The 17,865-nt window shown below is 52.0% G+C and overlaps 1 protein-coding gene across 2 annotated transcripts in view; it reads left to right on the top strand.

Moving 5' to 3' along the window:
* PRKX (protein kinase cAMP-dependent X-linked catalytic subunit) overlaps positions 1–17,865 on the top strand; it is a 56,752-nt gene that overhangs the window by 11,334 nt on the left and 27,553 nt on the right. For both annotated transcript variants that reach the window (XM_061137005.1, XM_061137006.1), the window contains exon 2: positions 10,265–10,433. In XM_061137005.1, the coding sequence (XP_060992988.1) occupies positions 10,265–10,433 (169 nt within the window). The remainder of the gene's footprint in view (positions 1–10,264; positions 10,434–17,865) is intronic.

Raw genomic sequence — 17,865 nt, forward strand, 5'->3', positions numbered from 1 at the left:
GATTCTGGGGTATTTGTTGTATCGACTCAGTAGCTTTATTCCTATTTTATTCCTAGTTTTTTTTTTTAAGGACTCTCCATAGTGTTCTCCCAGAAGCCTGTTTCTGAGAGGTGTCCATTTCGGGACAGTTGTTTGGCTTCCTTAAAAGTAAAAATGCAGGGGCTGACAGCTTTCAACATCACCTTAAGGATTGCCGTCTAGCACCTGGGATGCTGCTCACGGTTGGGTGTGAGGTTGGGTGGACCTGGCTCTCGACCTCCTGGGTAAGGTCTGCCTTTGGACAAGAGGAATCCAACTTCTTTTAATTGTCCAGCGACTTCGTGTGCTTTTCTTTCTGCCCACATAAGTCGGGGCACACACCCGTATACGTAGGAAGGTTTCTGCCCAAGGGGCGGGGGAGAACCCTTCTGGCTGTCGAAAACACTCCGGTTCTTTGCATGTTGACAAATAACTCTGGACGAAACCTGAGACCCGCTGCCTCTTGGGACGGGAAAAGCCATCCTCTGTTCTGGGACTCAGAGCCTGGCCTGCCTGTTGAGTCAGGACGCAGGTCATTCCTACCTGGGCAGGTAGTTCCCAGGTGTGTGTGTGTGTGTGAAAGTCGCCCGGTCGTGTCCGACTCTTTGCAACCCCGTAGGCTGTATAGTCCATGGGATTCTCCAGGCCAGAATACTAGAGTGGGTAGCCTTTCCCTCCTCCAGGGGGATCTTCCCAACCCAGGGATCGAACCCAGGTCTCCCGCATCGCAGGCGGATTCTTTACCAGCTGAGCCCCCACGCAAGTTCCCAGGCAGACAGTCCCAAACCTGCCCCGGAGGTGGTTTGTGCTTGTCCCCTTAGAACGTCTTAGGTGGGAAGCAGCGTGACCTCTGACGGTCGGGGCTCCAGGCGGCTGCGTTCCCAGCCCAGAAAAGACGCCAGTGGATGGTGACCAACATCTCACAGGGATACGAGAGCGGAAGACTGCATTCGAGTAAAATCAGGATGTCAGCCCAGCCCAGGAGCTACCCAGCACCACTGAGGGCAGGTGGATTCTTGAAGGAAGGCGGATTGACAGGCGGGCCGTGGAGACGGAGCGACCAGCTTTTATTAGGGCTCTTGAGGAACGGCTGGGGTGGTCCTAGGAGTAACAGACCCGCCTGCCACGCAGGAGACCTGGGTTCCATCGCTGGGTCGGGAGGATCCCCTGGAGAAGGGAATGGCAACCCACTCCAGTGTCTTGCCTGGAGAATCCCCACGGACAGAGGAGCCTGGAGGGCTAAGTCCAGGGGGTCACAAAGAGTCAGACACGACTACAGTCCAGGGGGTTGCAGAGTCAGACACGACTGAGCAAATGAGCACGTATTTTCGGTCCACTTGAAGAATGGAGCCGTGGTCTTTCGGTGGCTTTTTATTTGTTGCCGGCGTTGAACTTGACTTCCCCAGGTGGCTTGGCGTGGCGTCGCCCTTTGAAGACAGATCTCTGGCGTGTCCAGACTCTGCTCCGATCTGCCGTGCCTGGGCTTGCAGAACGGTGTGTGCCCTGGGTAATGACTGTGCTCTCTGCCTCCTGCTGGGCCAGCCTCAGGCCGGGAGCGTTTGGAGACACACCGCTGTTTGTTTTTCCTCATAGACGTGAGGATCCCGTGGGCTTGCCCAGAACATGGTTTGCGTGCATCGTGCAAAAATGAAGGGTGGGTGCTTACCCTAGTCCGGGGTCACAGACTAGGGGGGCTTTTTTGTTCAATGTGCTGCAGCATCTTTTAAAAAAAAATTACTCATTTATGTATTTATCTGACTGCACCAGGTCTTAGTTCTGGCATGCGAGCTCCTAGTCACGTGGCATCTGGTTCCTGCTCTTTAGTTGTTAATGAGTATCTGACACTTTGCGACCCCATGAACCGCAGCACGCCAGGCCTCCCTGTCCATCACCAGCTCCTGGAGTTTGCTCAAACTCATGTCCACTGAGTCGGTGATGCCATCCAACCATCTCATCCTCTGTCGTCCCCTTCTCCTCCCACCTTCAATCTTTCCCAGCATCAGGGTCTTTTCCAATGAGTCGGCTCTTTGTGTCAGGTGGCCAAAGGATTGTAGCGTCAGCTTCAGCATCAGTCCAGTGAATATTCAGGACTGATTTTCTTTAGGATGGACTGGTTGGATCTCCTTGCAGTCCAAGGGATTCTCAAGAGTCTTCCCTAACACCACAGTTCAAAAGCATCCATTCTTCGGCGCTCAGCTTTCTTTATGGTCCAACTCTCCCATCCCATACATGACCACTGGAAAAACCATAGCTTTGACTAGACGGACTTTTGTTGGCAAAGGAATGTCTCTGCTTTTTAATATGCTGTCTAGGTTGGTCATAGCTTTTCTTCCAAGGAACAAGCATCTTTTAATTTCATGACTGCAGTCAGTGTCCACAGTGGTTTCAGGCCCCAAGAAAATAGAATCAGCTGCTGTTTCCGTTGTTTCCCCATCTATTTGCCATGAAGTGGTGGGACCAGATGCCATGATCTTAGTTTTTTGAATGTTGGGTTTTAAGCCAGGTTTTTCACTTTTAGTTCCCTGACTGGGGATCAAAACTGCGTGTGAGAAGGTGACGTTTGAACCACTGAAACCCCAGGGAAGTCCTTCTCTCCCACTTAACAGGAAAAGGCCAGCAACCTCACTGTGACCGGTACGTTGACAACTGTCCAAGGCTTCGAGATAGCAGAAGGTTTGAGATCCTGGAACAGACAAAGAATTCAGGGAACCTAAGTGACGATAAGAACCAAGAGGGGACCCTGAGAGGATTTTTTTTTTTTTAACAAGTCTCACTTTGACTAATATTTTCAGAGCAGTTTGACAAGATGCTGTGTTCATGAACAAAAGTAGGAAGTGGCAGTAAGTCACAGTCAGACTTTTTGACAGGCTGTACGGACATGACAGAGGAGAAGGGGCTTATTCATCCTGGTGAATTTTGTTATCGTTCTGGAGCCGGGGGCTCCCAAAGGCACCACTTGCATCAACAGCTCTCTCTTGTGGGCTTGAGGGGGTGTCCCCAAGGCAGTGTTTGTTGGGGGTCCGTCTCTCTCTGTGAATATCCAGGGGTCCCCTTGTGTTAGCTTCCTGGAGCTGTTGTTACAAATCATTACTAACCAGGTGGCTTAAAAGCACACCCATCCACCCTCCCCCAGCCCTGGAGACCAGACGTCTGAGTTCAAGGGGTCCCAGGGCTGGGCTCCCTGCAGCGTCTTCAGGGGAGGGTCCTTCCAGCCTCTGGGGGCTCCAGGCGTCCGTCCCTGGGCTGGGCTCCCTGCAGCATCTTTGGGGAGGGTCCTTCCCGCCTTTTCCAGTTTCTGGGGGCTCCAGGCGTCCGTCCCTGGGCTGGTGGCCGCCTCCCTCCCGTCTCCGCCTCCGTCTCCACGCGGCTTCTCCTCTGTGTCTCTGTCTCTCCTGTTCTATGTCTGATAAGGACCCTGTCCCTGGGTTTAGGGCCACCCCCATCCAGGAGGGCCTCATCTCAGACCCTTCACTTCACAGTGTCTGCAAACACCTTCTTTCCAAGTAACTCCCCATTCTAAAGTTCTGGGTGGGCACTTGCCAGGTGGTCCAGTGGCTAAGATCCGACGCTCCTAGCACAGGGGGCCTGGGTTCGATGCATGGTCCGGGAAGCAGTTGCCACATGCAGCTAGTAAGACCATTTGCAGCCAGGTAAGGGAAAATAGTGTGTGTTAGTCACTCAGTCCCGTCCAACTCTCTGCGACCCCCTGGACTGTAGCCCACCAGGCCCCTCTTCTCCAGGCAAGAATACTGGAGTGGGTAACCATGTCCCTTCTCCAGGGGAATCTTCCCGACCCAGGGATCGAACCTGGGTCTCCTGCATGGCAGGTGGATTCTTTACCAGCTGAACCAAATTCAGTAAATATTAAAGAAAAAGAAAAGGTTGCAAGCGGATATGAATCTTGTTTCGGGGACGAACATCCTTCCGTCCACTGTATCCCACATCCTCCGCTTGTCCGAAGCCTCCGCACGGAACTTGTCGCCATTTCTCCCCCAGAACAAAGCAACTCCGCAGACCCCTCCGGACACCCGCCAGGGTTCCCCTGTCTGCGAGGGGACCGTCAGGACCTTCTCAGATGCTTCAGCCACACCCTGTGGTCCTCCTTGCCCTGCCTCCCTCTGCCAGCCCCATCCCCGCCCGTCCCCAAAGCAGCATTTTCTCGTTGAGTCTGCAAGGCCTTCTTTTTCGGTTCTTCCCTGCGGCCACAGGGAAATCTCTGAAACAAACGGAGAGCACGCCAGAGCTCGGATCCGCCGGGCCACTTCCCTCCTCTCTGCCTCGTGACTTCCTGGAACCCGTCTCTTACACAGAACACTACGGAAGGCTTTCAGAAGGCCCGGCCCTTCTCCAGCCCCGTTTCCCCCGCCCTCTTGAATCTCAGCTGGTCTGTGGCTGGCACCCTACGTTGATTTCAATGAGACCGCAAGCTCCAGTCTTCTCCCTCCTCCCCTGTTTGCACCGCAAACTTCAGTCGCTCAGTCGTGTCCGGCTCTCTGCGACCCCGTGGACCACAGCACGCCAGGCCTCCCTGTCCATCACCAGCTCCCGGAGTCCACCCAAACCCATGTCCATCGAGTCGGTGATGCCATCCAGCCATCTCATCCTCTGTCGTCCCTTTCCCCTCCCACCTTCAATCTTTCCCAGCATCAGGGTCTTGTTCGATGGGTCCGTTCTTTGCATCAGGCGGCCAAAGGATTGGAGTTTCAGCATCAGTCCTTGCAGTGAATATTCAGGACTCATTTGCTTTAGGACTGGCTTCCTCCAAAGACAGTGTCTTGGGACTTCCCTGGCGCTTCAGTGTTAAAGACTCCACACTCCCAGTGTGGAGGGGACGCAGGTTCCAGCCCTGGTCAGCTAACTACATCCCGCACGCCCCGACTGAACGTACTGCGTGCTGAAACTGATACAGAACAGCTAAATATCAGTCTCGCCTCCGGGAGGGCTTCTCTGGTGACCCAGTCGGTAAAGAATCTGCCTGCAGTGCGGGAGACCCGGCTTCGATCCCTGCGTCGGGAAGATCCCCTGGCGGAGGAAACAGCAAGCCACTCCAGTTTTCTTGCCTGGACAATCCCATGGACAGAGGAGCCTGGCGGGCTGCAATCACTGGGGTTGTAAAGAGTCGGACACGACTAAGCACGGACCATACGACATCGTCACCTCCCACCCTGGATGCAGTTTACTGCTTTGAGTTTGAAAGTGGCCAGCTCCTGTTATCAAATTACAGAGACCAACCTTTGCTTCTGGGTCAAGAGTTACCAGGTGAGGTTCAGAGCACCTCATATCTCCTTGCTGGGAGCCCAGTGCAAGACCAGGAATTCCAGGCATCTCCTTGTGTAATGTTTGTTAGCAAGTGGGAGTTAGCCTGGCGACTTCCCGTGTTCCTGGTTTTCTTTTGTGATTATATACTTTGTGTCTTTGATAGGAGACAGCGTAACTTAAATAGCCTGCAACCAGAGGAATTGGGTGGGCGCTGAAGTATCTGTTCTATTTTTATCCTTTAAAAGTAAATATCTTACAGAAGCAAGGAGGGCACTGTGCAACTGGAATGTGGCTTGACTCTGCTGCATTTTGATGGAATGACTGGTTTTTGTTTTAGAAAGCCTGTCTAGACGAGTGGACTCACAAGGGCGGTCTGCCCCACCCAGTGCCCAGCTGAACTGTGTCCAGCTTATTCAGCTGATCTTTGAAGCTGAAGATTCCAAGCTTAAAAAAATAAAAAAAACCTTCATCACTTTATCCAAAGCACACATTTTTTTGAGGGTAGATTTTGCTTATTAAGAGATAATTCCCAAATCAATAAAATTCACCTGTTTGAAGGGTCCACTTCCGTGATTTTAAATTTAATCAAAGTTAGTGCACATTCTTTACAGAACACTTGAAGGTTCCCCCCGGCCCAAATGAAACAGGAGTTTGTACTGGTTTACAGCCCAGAAGCCAAATTTTGTTCTGTGTTTCTTAATCTTTTTTATTTTATGCTGGAGTATAGCCGATTAACAGTGCCGTGATGGTTTCAGGCGGACATCAGAGGGACTCAGCCATACATATACACGTATCCACTCTCCCCCAGACTCCCCTCCCATCCAGGCTGCAACGTGACATTGAGCTGAGTTCCCTGAGCTGTCCAGCAGGTCCTTGCTGGTTCTCCATGTTAAACACAGCCGTGTGTCCATGTCCATCCCAGACTCCCTGACTATCCCTTCCCCCGTCCTTCCCCCTGGTGACCATCAGGTTATTACAGAGTATTGAGCAGACTTCCCTGTGCTGTCCGGCAGGGCCTTGCTGGTTCTCCATGTTAAATACAGCCGTGTGTCCATGTCCATCCCAGACTCCCTGACTATCCCTTCCCCCGTCCTTCCCCCTGGTGACCATCAGGTTATTACAGAGTATTGAGCAGAGTTCCCTGAGCTGTCCAGCAGGTCCTTGCTGGTTCTCCATGTTAAACACAGCCGTGTGTCCATGTCCATCCCAGACTCCCTGACTATCTCTTCTCCCTGGCAGTCATGAGTTCGTTTTCTAAGTCTTGTCAGTCTCTCTCTGTTTTGTATGTAAGTTCATTTTTGTATTGTTGATATGCAATGTTGTATTAGTTTCAGGTGTATAGCAAAGTGAGTCAATTATACATACATCTCCCCCGCCTTTTTTTAGATTCTTTCACATATAGGTCGTTACAGAGTATTGAATAGAGTTCCCTATGCTATGTAGTAGGTCCTTGTTCATTATCTGTCTTCTGTATTTAATGTGTGTGTGTGCATTCAGCCACTCAGTCGTGTCTGACTCTTTGCCGCCCCGTGGGCTGTAGCCCACCAGGCTCCTCTGTCCATGGGATTGTCCAGGCAAGAATACTGGGGTGTGTTGCCATGCCCTCCTCCAGGGGATCTTCCCAACCCAGGGATCGAACCTGGGTCTCCAGCATTGAAGACAGATTCTTGACTGTCTGAACCACCGGAGAAGCCCCTTTAAAGCATGATCTCGGTCATCTTCAAGGAACCAGTGCTATTGGCTTGCCCAAAAAAGTTTGTTTGCCTAGCGAGTCCATTGTTCTGTAAAATTCTTGGTGTGAAAATGAAAAATGTTTTACTCAAACCTGGATGAACTTTTTGGCCCACCCAGTGCTTCTGAATTTCTGAAACAGGAAGATAAGGTGATTGCTCATCGGGTGAAACTAATAGTTCAGTTCCCTGTTTTTCAGCAGATCACAGGAGATGAAATTCCTGCGTGTAGGGTCTTCTTGTATGTTTAACCAGGCTTTGGTAAATGTCTGCCTTGATGGGGTTTCTGTCGATTCTAAATTCACCAATTATCATCATTCTGTTGTTTCCCGTTGTCTTTTCCTTTATTGGTGAAATAACGTTTCTTTTTAAACGTGTCTTCAGATGGTTTGTTTCTGCCCCTTTCCTCATCAGAACCCGCTCCAGAACACTTGCCTGGAGAATTCCATGGACAGAGGAGCCTGGCGGGCTGCAGTCCACAGGGGTGGTAAAGAGTTGGGCACAACTGATCGGATAATTCTTTCATTACTCTCATTTTCCTTTCTTCATGAACGAGTGAATATATCCTTCATCACGGGGTGTTTTCGTTCTTAAACAAAGAGAGAAATATGTCAGAAAATGCTACTACTGGCCTCCTTGATGTTAAAGGTATTAAAAAAAAAAAAAAAAAAAACTCTGTGATTCTTCCAAGTTAAATTGTGCCAGAAGTATCTGGATAAAGATACAGAGGCATCGCATATTTTATTTGATTCCTGCAGTCTCAAGGGTAAAAAATGTAACACAAGGTGTAAGCATGTAAGAAAATGCCTCTGATGGTCTCCATGATGTGGAACAATTAAAACCAATGCGATTTCTTCCAAATTGTGTCAGAGGTATCAAAAAAAAAAAACAGATAGAGTGTCATCACATATTTGATTCCTGCAGTCTCAAGGATTAAAAATACAGTTTTGGGGAAGCAAGACTTTATGTCTTAAGAGAAGTGTTACTGTGTCCATTTTCTGCATGATTCACCCTGCAGAGACACGTGTAGAAACATTTTTTAATAAGATGAGGAATCCTTTCCCTTCCAATAATTAAAATGTACAGGGCGAGTAAAGCTCGTAAAAAGGACTGTGGATTGTGGCAGCCTTTTTGGAGAAACTTCCTCTTCTAGGAAGTCTGAGAGTAATTCCCCTTTCTAGCCAGCGTGTGTTCCCAGTGAGGACCGCCCAGGGGCTTACCCCACGGGTAGCAGAAACTCAGCACCATTTCCTTTGCCAAGAAAATGTTGCTATTATTAGCCAGAAGCAGACACACTGCTTGCGCCTGCTTCTTTTGATAAGCTTTTGGAAAGTTCATCACTTTTCCAGAACAGGCTGGCTTCTCTTTTTATGATTTCTGATTGTCTTTCTTTTGAATTTGTCCTCATCAGCATTAATCTGGACAAAGACAATTGAGCGTGGTGTCCTCACTGTTGGCCTTTAATTTTCCCAGACCATGCCAGCGTTATCAGAAGACCTGAGCGGAGATCTGCTGGGGCACTTGAAACATGTATGTTTCTATGTCCAGACCTGTTCTCAAACCAGAGGAAGATTAAAGTTGTGTTAGGTTCTATATGCAAAAACATGAATGTGTGGTATTAAGTGATTAAACAACAAGGATGCTCGGAGAATTCCTGAGCACTGTTGGGTTGAATTCATACCCCCTGGTGCAGCCATAATAAATTTCCACCAAACTGGGAAGCTTGAAACCGTAGACATTCATCTTCTCTGAATCCCGGGGACCGGACGTCTGAGGTCAAGGGGTCCCCAGGCTGAGTTCCCTGCAGAGGCTCCAGGGGAGGGTCCTTCCCACCTCTTCCAGCTTCTGGGGGCTCCAGGCGTCCGTCCCTGGGCTGGTGGCCGCCTCCCTCCTGTCTCTGCCTCCGTCTCCACGCGGCTTCTCCTCTGTGTCTTATAAGGACACTGTCCCTGGGTTTAGGGCCACCGCCGGTGACTCAGTAAAGAGTCCGCCTGCAATGCAGGAGGCTGGGGTTTGATCTCTGGGTCGGGAAGATCCCCTGGAGAGAGGGCACGGCAACCCACTCCAGTAACCTTGCCTGGAGAATCCCCACGGGCAGAGGAGCCCGGCGGGCCGCAGTCCGTGGGGTCACAAAGAGTCCGTCACTGCTGAGCGAGTTTACGGCAGCAAGCGTTAATTGCAGTGTGGCGTTAGTTTCAGGTGTACGACAGAGTGAGTCAGTTACATATCTGCTCTTCTTCACATTCTTTGCCCATATACGCTTGTTACAAGATGTGGACTCAATTTCCCTGTGTCGTACCGTAGTAGCTCCTTGTTTGTCTAATGTTTTCCGTCTAGTCCTGTGTGTCTGTTCATCCCAAACTCCTCATTTAACCCTCCCCCAACCCTTTGCCCTTCGGTCACCCTAAGTTTGTTATCTGTGCCTCATCCTGATTTGGAAAAGCGTCAGGAAAAAGACGCGTCGAAGGAATGTATTTTGGTAGGCTTTTCCATCTGCCTTCACCTGCGTGTGTGTGTGTGTGTGTGTGTGTGTGTGTGTGTGTGTTTTCTCTGGGGTGACTCATTTCCAGGAACGATGGTCAGTCACGCTCATCGAAGGACAATTCAGGGGCAGGTTACGCTTCTTGTCATTAAGTTGCCGAGTCGTCTCCGACTCTTTGTGACGCCATGGACTGCAACATGCCAGGCCTCCCTGTCCATCATCAACTCCTGGAGCTTGCTCAAACTCGTGTCCATTGAGTCAGTGATGCCATCCAACCATCTCATCCTCTGTCACCCCCTTCTCCTCCTGCCCTCAATCTTTCCCAGCATCAGGGTCTTTTCCAAAGAGTCAGCTCTTCACATCAGGTGGCCAAAGGATTGGAGTTTCAGCTTCAGCATCAGTCCTTCCAATGAATAATTCAGGACTGATTTCCTTTAGGATGGACTGGTTGGATCTCCTTGGAGTCCAAGGGACTCCCCATAGCTCGAAAGCGTCAATGCCGAGGTGCGCTCAGCCTTCCTTATGGTCCAGTTCTCAGGTCCGTGCGTCACTCCTGGAAGAACCACAGCTGTGACTGTATGTAGCTTTGTCGTAGAGTGAAGTGATGCTGTGTGCGCGCGCGAATTTAACTTGACCATTCCAGAGGAGTGTCTGTTGCCTGGCGTCTCGCAGGGTATCGAGTCGTCCGAACCTGCCGGGTTGTCTGACCTTCCCGGTGCGGGGGATCCGTGGTCGCTGAGCACGCCTCTCCCCCCTCTCTGCCGTCCGCATGCAGGGACAGGGACGTTCGGGCGCGTGCAGCTAGTCCAGGAGAAGACGAGCAAGCATTTCTTCGCCCTGAAGGTGATGACCATCCCCGACATCATCCGCCTGAAGCAGGAACAGCACGTCCACAATGAGAAGTCGGTGCTCAAGGAAGTCAACCACCCGTTCCTGGTCAAACTGTGAGTCCTTTGCTCCGGGTCCCCTTCCCGCCCGCCCGCCCACAGCCCGCACTGTGGGGTTCTCCTGTGTGTGCCGGGGACGGAGCGTGTTCCCGGCGGGCCCTGACACACCTCAAGCTCCCCATCTTACCCGAGGAAGGGTGCTGTTCCCACCAAGTGCCTGCCCAAGGTCGGCGGGGAGAAGGGAAGCCTGGCTGCCCCAGCAAGACATCCACGTGGGCTCCCCGCCTCCCATCGCCAGAGCGCTCATCTCCTGGGTTTTCCTGGGACCTCAGTCACCCGCTCACCTCTGCTCACTCCCATCCTCTCTGGGGTGTCTCGTGGACTCTCTGAGTGTCCTCTCCTCCGATAGATCCTGGCCTCATCCAGTTGATGGTGCCCATCATGCAGTGGATACATTCCTCTCTCTCCCAGGCTCTTTAAAGTTTGATTTATTAGTTGATTCATGTTTTGGTGCGTCTTTGTTGGGCTTCCCAGGTGTTGCTAGTGGTGAAGAACCCGCCTGCCAGTGCAGGAGAGCCGAGAGACGCGGGTTCAATCACTGGGTTGGGAAGATCCCCTGGAGGAGGGCATGGAAACCCACTCCAGCATTCTTGGTCTTCTCTGGCAGCTCATAGGGTGCAGAATCTGCTTGCAATGCTGGAGACCCAGGTTCAGTCCCTGGGTTGGGAAGGTCCCCTGGAGAAGGGCATGGTGACCCACTCCAGCATTCTGGCCTGGAGATTCCCCACGGACAGAGGAGCCTAACAGGCTACAGTCCACGGGGTCACAGAGAGTTGGACACGACGGAGTGACTTTGACTCCCCTGCACGGGCCGGTGGAGTCTTTACCGCTGAGCCACCAGGAAAGCGGCTCTCCCATGCTCTTTGCTACTGAAAGGTACGCCCCTGGCCCACGGCTCAGAGGTGTCAGCGTCCACGGGAGGCTGTCTGTCCCCCTCCCAGGAGGGGGAGGGGCTTCATTCCCGGTTCCCACCTCCTGCCTCCTCCTGTATTCCTCTCAACCCCGCTTCTTCCCCAGCCTGGCCCCCTCCTCGAGGCTCTGAGTAAACACCTGTTCTGGCCTCCCCGACTTGCCTGCTTTCAAGGCATCCTTCGCTTTCCTGCAGCCGTCGGGGTCCACCCACCCACAACGCGCCCCACCGGCGCTCTGCGTCTCTACCCCAGGGGTTTTATTTAATCGTGTCCTCGAGACCGCTGGTCACGGGCTATGGCTTTGACTTCGGCTTTGACTCTTTTTTCGGGCTTCCCAGGTGACTCAGTGGATAAAGAACCCAGCCGCCAATGCAGGAGACGTGGGTTCGATCCCCGGCTCTGCAAAGATCCCCTGGAGGAGGGCATGGCAACCCACTCCAGTATTCTTGCCTGGAGTATCCCCATGGACAGAGGAGCCTGGGGTGGGGCGGGCTGCAGTCCATGGCGTCGCAGAGAGTCGGACACGACGGAAGCGACAGCCCGTGGGCACGGTGACTGTTTTGAGATGCCCTTCCCTCCATCATCCCAGCACAGTGACCCGCAGTGGAAGATGGGGTGCCACCCACATGGTCAGCCCAGGATCACCCCTCCGCTGTGGTGCTTGCCTCCGCTGCCCTGCCCCTCACCCCCTCCCGCCTCAGCCACCCACACCTGCCTTTCTTCCGCGATCCACCCGCCCGGGCATGCAGACACAGGACCATTTACTGTGGTCTCAGAGCATCTTGCGTGTCTCCCCTCCTCTCCGCCGCCACGCACGGACGAAAACACCCGTAAAGTCAAAACCACTGGACCAGCGTCTCGAGACGAGTAGGGGCATGTTTGATGGGAGACAGAAGGGAGCAACTGGCTTTTTTTGTGTGTCTGACTTTCCTTTTACGGAGCCAGAGGGCAGTCTGGGGTCCGTGTGGCCGGGTCACTAGAGTCTCATGTTCTGTCTGTGGCCAAGGCATTCTCACATGATTTAGGAGAACCGGCTTGAGCCTTTTTTTTTTTTTTTTAACCAAATACAGGAAGTCCTCAAACCAGAACCCCAGGGTGTGTCCCCAAGGATGCTTTGTGGCCCAGTTTTCCCAGGAAGACAGGCCTCCTGGTGACCGGATTCCTGTTTGTTCTGGAGACGTACTGGTCTGTTGAGCTGCTGTGGTAGCTTATGTGATGGTTAGAGAATCTGCCTGCGATGCAGGAGACTCGGGTTCAATCCCTGGGTCGGGAATAAGAGAAGGAAAGGCAACCCACTCCAGTGTTCTTGCCTGGAGAATCCCATGGACAGAGGAGCCTGGCGGGGTATGGTCCATGTGGTCGCAGAGAGTCGGACAGGACTGAGTGACTTAACACACGGAAGAGAAGCAGATAGACTTGATGGTGAATAGGAAAAGTCCGAGATGATGTTGTTGAGCAGACAAGAGTTTGCAAAAGAGGCAAGAAGCCGGCGGGAGAATCTCTTTTCAGGGCTGGGGGTGGCGGGGTGGAGATGCTGAGTTGACCTTGTTGCGTGTGTTCTGGGCTCAGGAAACATTAGGGTGATGCTCTTGTGAATCTTGGGCTGGGGTGGCTTTTCAGCTCTGGATATTCCACCTCTTTGTGGGTTTAATTGTGTCTGCCCCCCAAAAAGATGGGTCTTCCCTGGTGGCTCAGACGGTAAAGAATCTGCCTGCAGTGCAGAGGACCTGGGTTCGATCTCTGGGTCGGGAAGATCCCGGGAGGACGGAATGTCAACCCACTCCAGTGCTCTTGCCTGGAGAATCCCCATGGACAGAGGAGCCTGGCAGGCTACAGTCCATGGGGTCACAAAGAGATACACATGACTGATCATCTAGCACCCAAGCCCAGAAAGATGCCGTAAGTCCCCGTGAAAGTGACCTTGTTTGGAAATTGGGTCATTGCAGGTAGAATTAAGTTGCTGAGGTGCTGTAGAAATGTGATGTTCATCCAGTTTGATGGGTGGCCTTATACCAAGAGGCCTAGCTCGGGAAGATCCCCAGGAGAAGGCAGTGGGAACTTTTCCCTGTGATTCAGTCTACACAGCTGTCCCTCTGTGTCTGTCTGTGTCCTGACCTCCTCCTCCTGTATGGACCCCAGTTCTATGGGATCGAGACCCTCGCTAGTGACTTCATTCGGCCTTCATGCTCTCTTTGAAGACCCGTGTCCTAATACAGCCATATCGTCAGGTCCTGGAGGGGTTAGCAGTTCAACATATGGGTTTGGGATGAGGCAGACGGTTAAAAAAAAACAAAAACAAAATCTGCCTGAAATGGCAGGAGATGCGGGGTTCCATCCCTTGCTTGGGAAGACCCCCTGGAGGAGGAAATGGCAACCCACTCCAGTATTCTTGCCTGGAGAGTCCCATTGGACAGAGGAGCCTGGTGGGCTACAGTCCATGGGGTCCCAAAGAGTCGGACATGACCCAGCGACTGACACTTTCACCATCCAGTCCAGAACACCAGCTTACTGACTTGCTAAGTGTGGATCTTAGCCCATGAGGGTGTTGTTATAAGGTCCTGGAGGCTTGGGATGTTTTCCATGGCTTATCACTTTAGAGACCAGGTTGTGTTTGAAAACTGTGATTGCGTTGATCCAGGGCCAGCAGGTTCTGGGTGCACCCCTATACAGAGCTGTGGCGAGAGGGATCTGTGACCAGCCCTGGGAACAGACGGCAGGGGACTCCCAGGGCCACGGGGTGGAGCACCCAGTTGAGTGGGAAGAAACCAGGAGGCCAGCAGGTGTTGAATCCTCCCAGATGCGCAGTTTTCTCTTGGAAGGAGTCACTTCTCCCAACATCTGCCTTTTCAAACACTGTCCAGAAACCCCTAGTAGGGTTTTCCTTGCATTTACATGAAGCTGCGTGGAGCACGGAAGATCATGCTGAAGAAAGACTCCAGTTTGAACTTTCTCTTGAGTGGTTTGGCACATTTGCTCGGGGTGTTATCAGCAAGTTTGTGATTTGAAGTGCTACTGGTTGCATTTTTCTGAAAACCAGCCAGGAGGTTCATTACATAGAGAGTCAGACAACGCTTCTCTGTTCTGGGATAAAGCCATTCCGAAGGTCAGTGCGGCCTGTGAAGAGATAATTTTAGAAGAGCCGAGTAACTCAGTGTCCAGGGTGTAGAAGGATTGTGACGCTGTCAAGATTTCCCCGGGGAGGAAGGCTTCGGTCCTGTCTGAAGAACGCTACCCTGTGTCTGCTCTCTGTCCTTTCTGCCATATAGACATTGCTGGCATCAAAGAGTGGGACCTGGAAAAGGGCATGGCAACCCACTCCAGTATCCTTGCCTGGAGAATCTCATGGTCAGAGCAGCCTGATGGGCTATAGTCCATGGGGTCGCAAAGAGTCAGACATGGCTGAGTGACAAACACTTCCTGTTCTTTCGAGAGTGGCACCAGGACAGGTGTTCTCAGCACTGCTGACATTTTTAGGACTTAAGCCCAGGAGGCAGCATCTCTCTTAATCCTGAGAATTGCTCTTAGGAAGCAGGATGGAGCAAGGTTATATAGAAGTTTTGCAACAGAGAGCAGGTCGTGTCAACATCAGAAGGTGGTTGTTAATGAAAGAAATCAGATATCCGAAGTTAAGGAATTTAGTGCTTTTCTCTGTATGGATGTGAGAGTTGGACTATAAACAAAGCTGAGCGCTGAAGAGTTGATGCTTTTGAACTGTGGTGTCAGAGAAGACTCTTGAGAGTCCCTTGGGCTGCAGGGAGATCCAATCAGTCCATCCTAAAGGAAATCAATCCTCAATATTCATTGGAAGGACTGATGATGAAGCTGAAACTCCAGTCCTTTGGCCACCTGATGAGAAGAGCTGACTCATTGGAAAAGACCCTGATGCTGGGAAAGATTGAAGGCGGGAGGAGAAAGGGATGACAGAGGATGAGATGGTTGGATGGCATCACTGACTCGATGGACATGAGTTTGAGCAAGCTCTGAGAGTTGGCGATGGACAGGGAGGCCTGGTGTGCTGCAGTCCATGGGGTTGCAGAGTCGGACACGACTGAGCGACTGAACTGAACTGAACTGATGTGTAGGAAGATGCCAAGAATCTGGACTCACTGAAGACATTCTTTTATTCTGCATCTCAGCTACCTGGGGCCAGCATCCTGTGTGTTCACCTCCTGAGTTTCCTCAGGGCTCCCCGTGGGGAGTGGCTCTAGTCTGCTGGCTGCTAGAAGGCAGGTGCTCTTTCCTGAGTTCCCTTAGGAACTATCACTCATGACTGTGACATCCTTGGTTTACTGATAAGGCTGGAAATAATTCCATTTCTCACGAGTTTCCATAGAGGTTCATTGTGCAGGGTCATCAGTCACGTGTCATTGGGACCCTAGAAAACATTTCCCCATCAGAAAAGCCCTCTCTGAGTGCTAAGCTCTCCCATAAAAGAACAGCGAGGCTGTCATGCCTTTGGGATACTGTGTGCTTCTGTTTGAGCCTCACGGCAAGGAATAGGCTGGCTAGACTGAGACATGTCATGACGTGACCCAGAGAAGGAGTGCATGCAGCCCAGAGAAAGAGGCTTGTCTCGATTATAAATGATGGAAAAAAGACGGGCGTTTCGTCACCTGGTTTCTCTAGACAGTGATGCCAGGGAGGAAGACATGTTCCTGATCCTTCCAGGCTCTTCTGGCTGGTCTAGGAATGACATGGACGTGAGACAGATGAACCAGGAGAACAAGCACACAAAAATTTAATCTCACATATACATGGGAGAGAGCTATGAAAATGGCCCAACGTGTAGCCTGCATGTTCAGTTGTGTCCCGACTCATCATGACCCCCGTGGACTGTAGCCTCGCCAGGCTCCTCTGTTCATGGGAATTCCCAGGCAAGAATCCTGGAGTGGGTTGTCATTTCCTCCTCCAGGGGATCTTCACACCCCAGGGATCGAAGCTGCGTCTCATGGGTCTCCTGCATCGGTGAGCGGACTCTTTACTATTGAGCCAGCTGGGGCTCCCCACATGGCCCTAACCCTCCCCTTAAATACCGTCTTCAGCTGAAGACAAAAGAGGATGTTGGGGGTAGTGGTTTGAGATATCAAAGAGGAGGAAGGGCAGTTGACATAGAAACAGATAAAAAACAAAAGTTTTATAAATAAATGTTTGCTGGGCCAGGAGAGACGTAGAGACCTAGCGTGAACTCTGGCCTCCAGGCTCTGTTCGCCCCACCACAGGGGGGCCCGTATCCTATGCAGACATCTCTGCTGAAACTAGAGATTCCAGGACCAACTCCTCTATCTGCGTTCTTTTAGGCAGTTCAGCGAGAAGCTCCAAGTTTTCTCGGGAGTCTGCTTGACTTTCTCTTGATTGTTTTCAGCTGGAGATAATCTGCATGCTAGAGAGATACTGGGGGAGGGCAGGTTTTGTTCCTTTTCCAGTAACAAAAGCCACAAACCACCCCCACCCCACCCCAAGCCCTCTTCCTGCCCCCTGCCTTCCGTCACATCTCAACACTGCAGATCTCAAGCCTTGATACTGGGAGCGGGACAAAGATACACAGGAACTGGGGAAAGAGAAACCCCTGGAAGTGGCTGCCACTGTGCTTCCTAAAGACGCGGGTCCCTGGGTAGCTCTGGCCGCAAGAGGCAGAAATCTAGCAATGCAGAAAGAAAGGCATTTGTAGGAGTGCAACAAAGTGACGTTAGTATATCACTTAGCATGCAGCCCTCAGTGTGCATCACTACTCTACACTGTTACTAGGCAACAGGTCCCGCTCAGCCGTTGGTCAGCTCTGCAGCGGCCCTGCCTACAAGCAACCAACTGTCCATAAGCGACGCTTAGTGGGCCTGCTCAGGCATGGGTTGAGGCCTCAGTGGGCTTAGCCCACTGGCGACCAACTATGAATGAGCGCCCATCAGTGGTCCCGCTCAGCCATTGGTCGGTGCTGCAGAAAGACCCGCCCAGAAACAATCGTCAATAAGCGACCCTTAGTGGCCCTGCCCAGCCATTGGTTGATGCTTTGGTGAGCTCCGCCCACTGACAACCAACTGCCAATGAGTAACCCTTAGTGGTCCTGCTCAGCCATTGATTGGCACCACAGAAGGCCCCACCCACAAGCAACCAACTGCCAATGAGCAACCATTAGTGGTCCTGCTCATCTAGTGGACAGCGCCTGAGTGAGCCCCGCCCACAAGCTTCCGGCAGTGAGCAACGCTTCATGGATCCAGTCAGCCATTGGTTGACTCTGCAGCAGGCCCCGCCCACAAGCAGCCAGCTGCCAATGAGCAACCCTTAGTGGTCCTGGTCAGCCATTGGTCAGCATAGCAGTGGCCTGCGAAGCAAGCATCAATAAACAGCCCTTAGTTATGCTGTTTAGTCATTGGACGGTACTGCAGTGGGGCCCGCCCACAAGCAGCCAACTGCCAATGAGTGACCGTTAGTGGTTCTGCTCAGCCATTGGACAGCACCGAGTGGGCCCCACCCACTGGCAAGCAAGCATCAAACAGCTTAGTGATGCTGCTCAGCCGTTGGAC

This window comes from Dama dama, chromosome X (assembly GCF_033118175.1).
Source record: "Dama dama isolate Ldn47 chromosome X, ASM3311817v1, whole genome shotgun sequence".
Classification (NCBI taxonomy): Eukaryota; Metazoa; Chordata; class Mammalia; order Artiodactyla; family Cervidae; genus Dama; species Dama dama.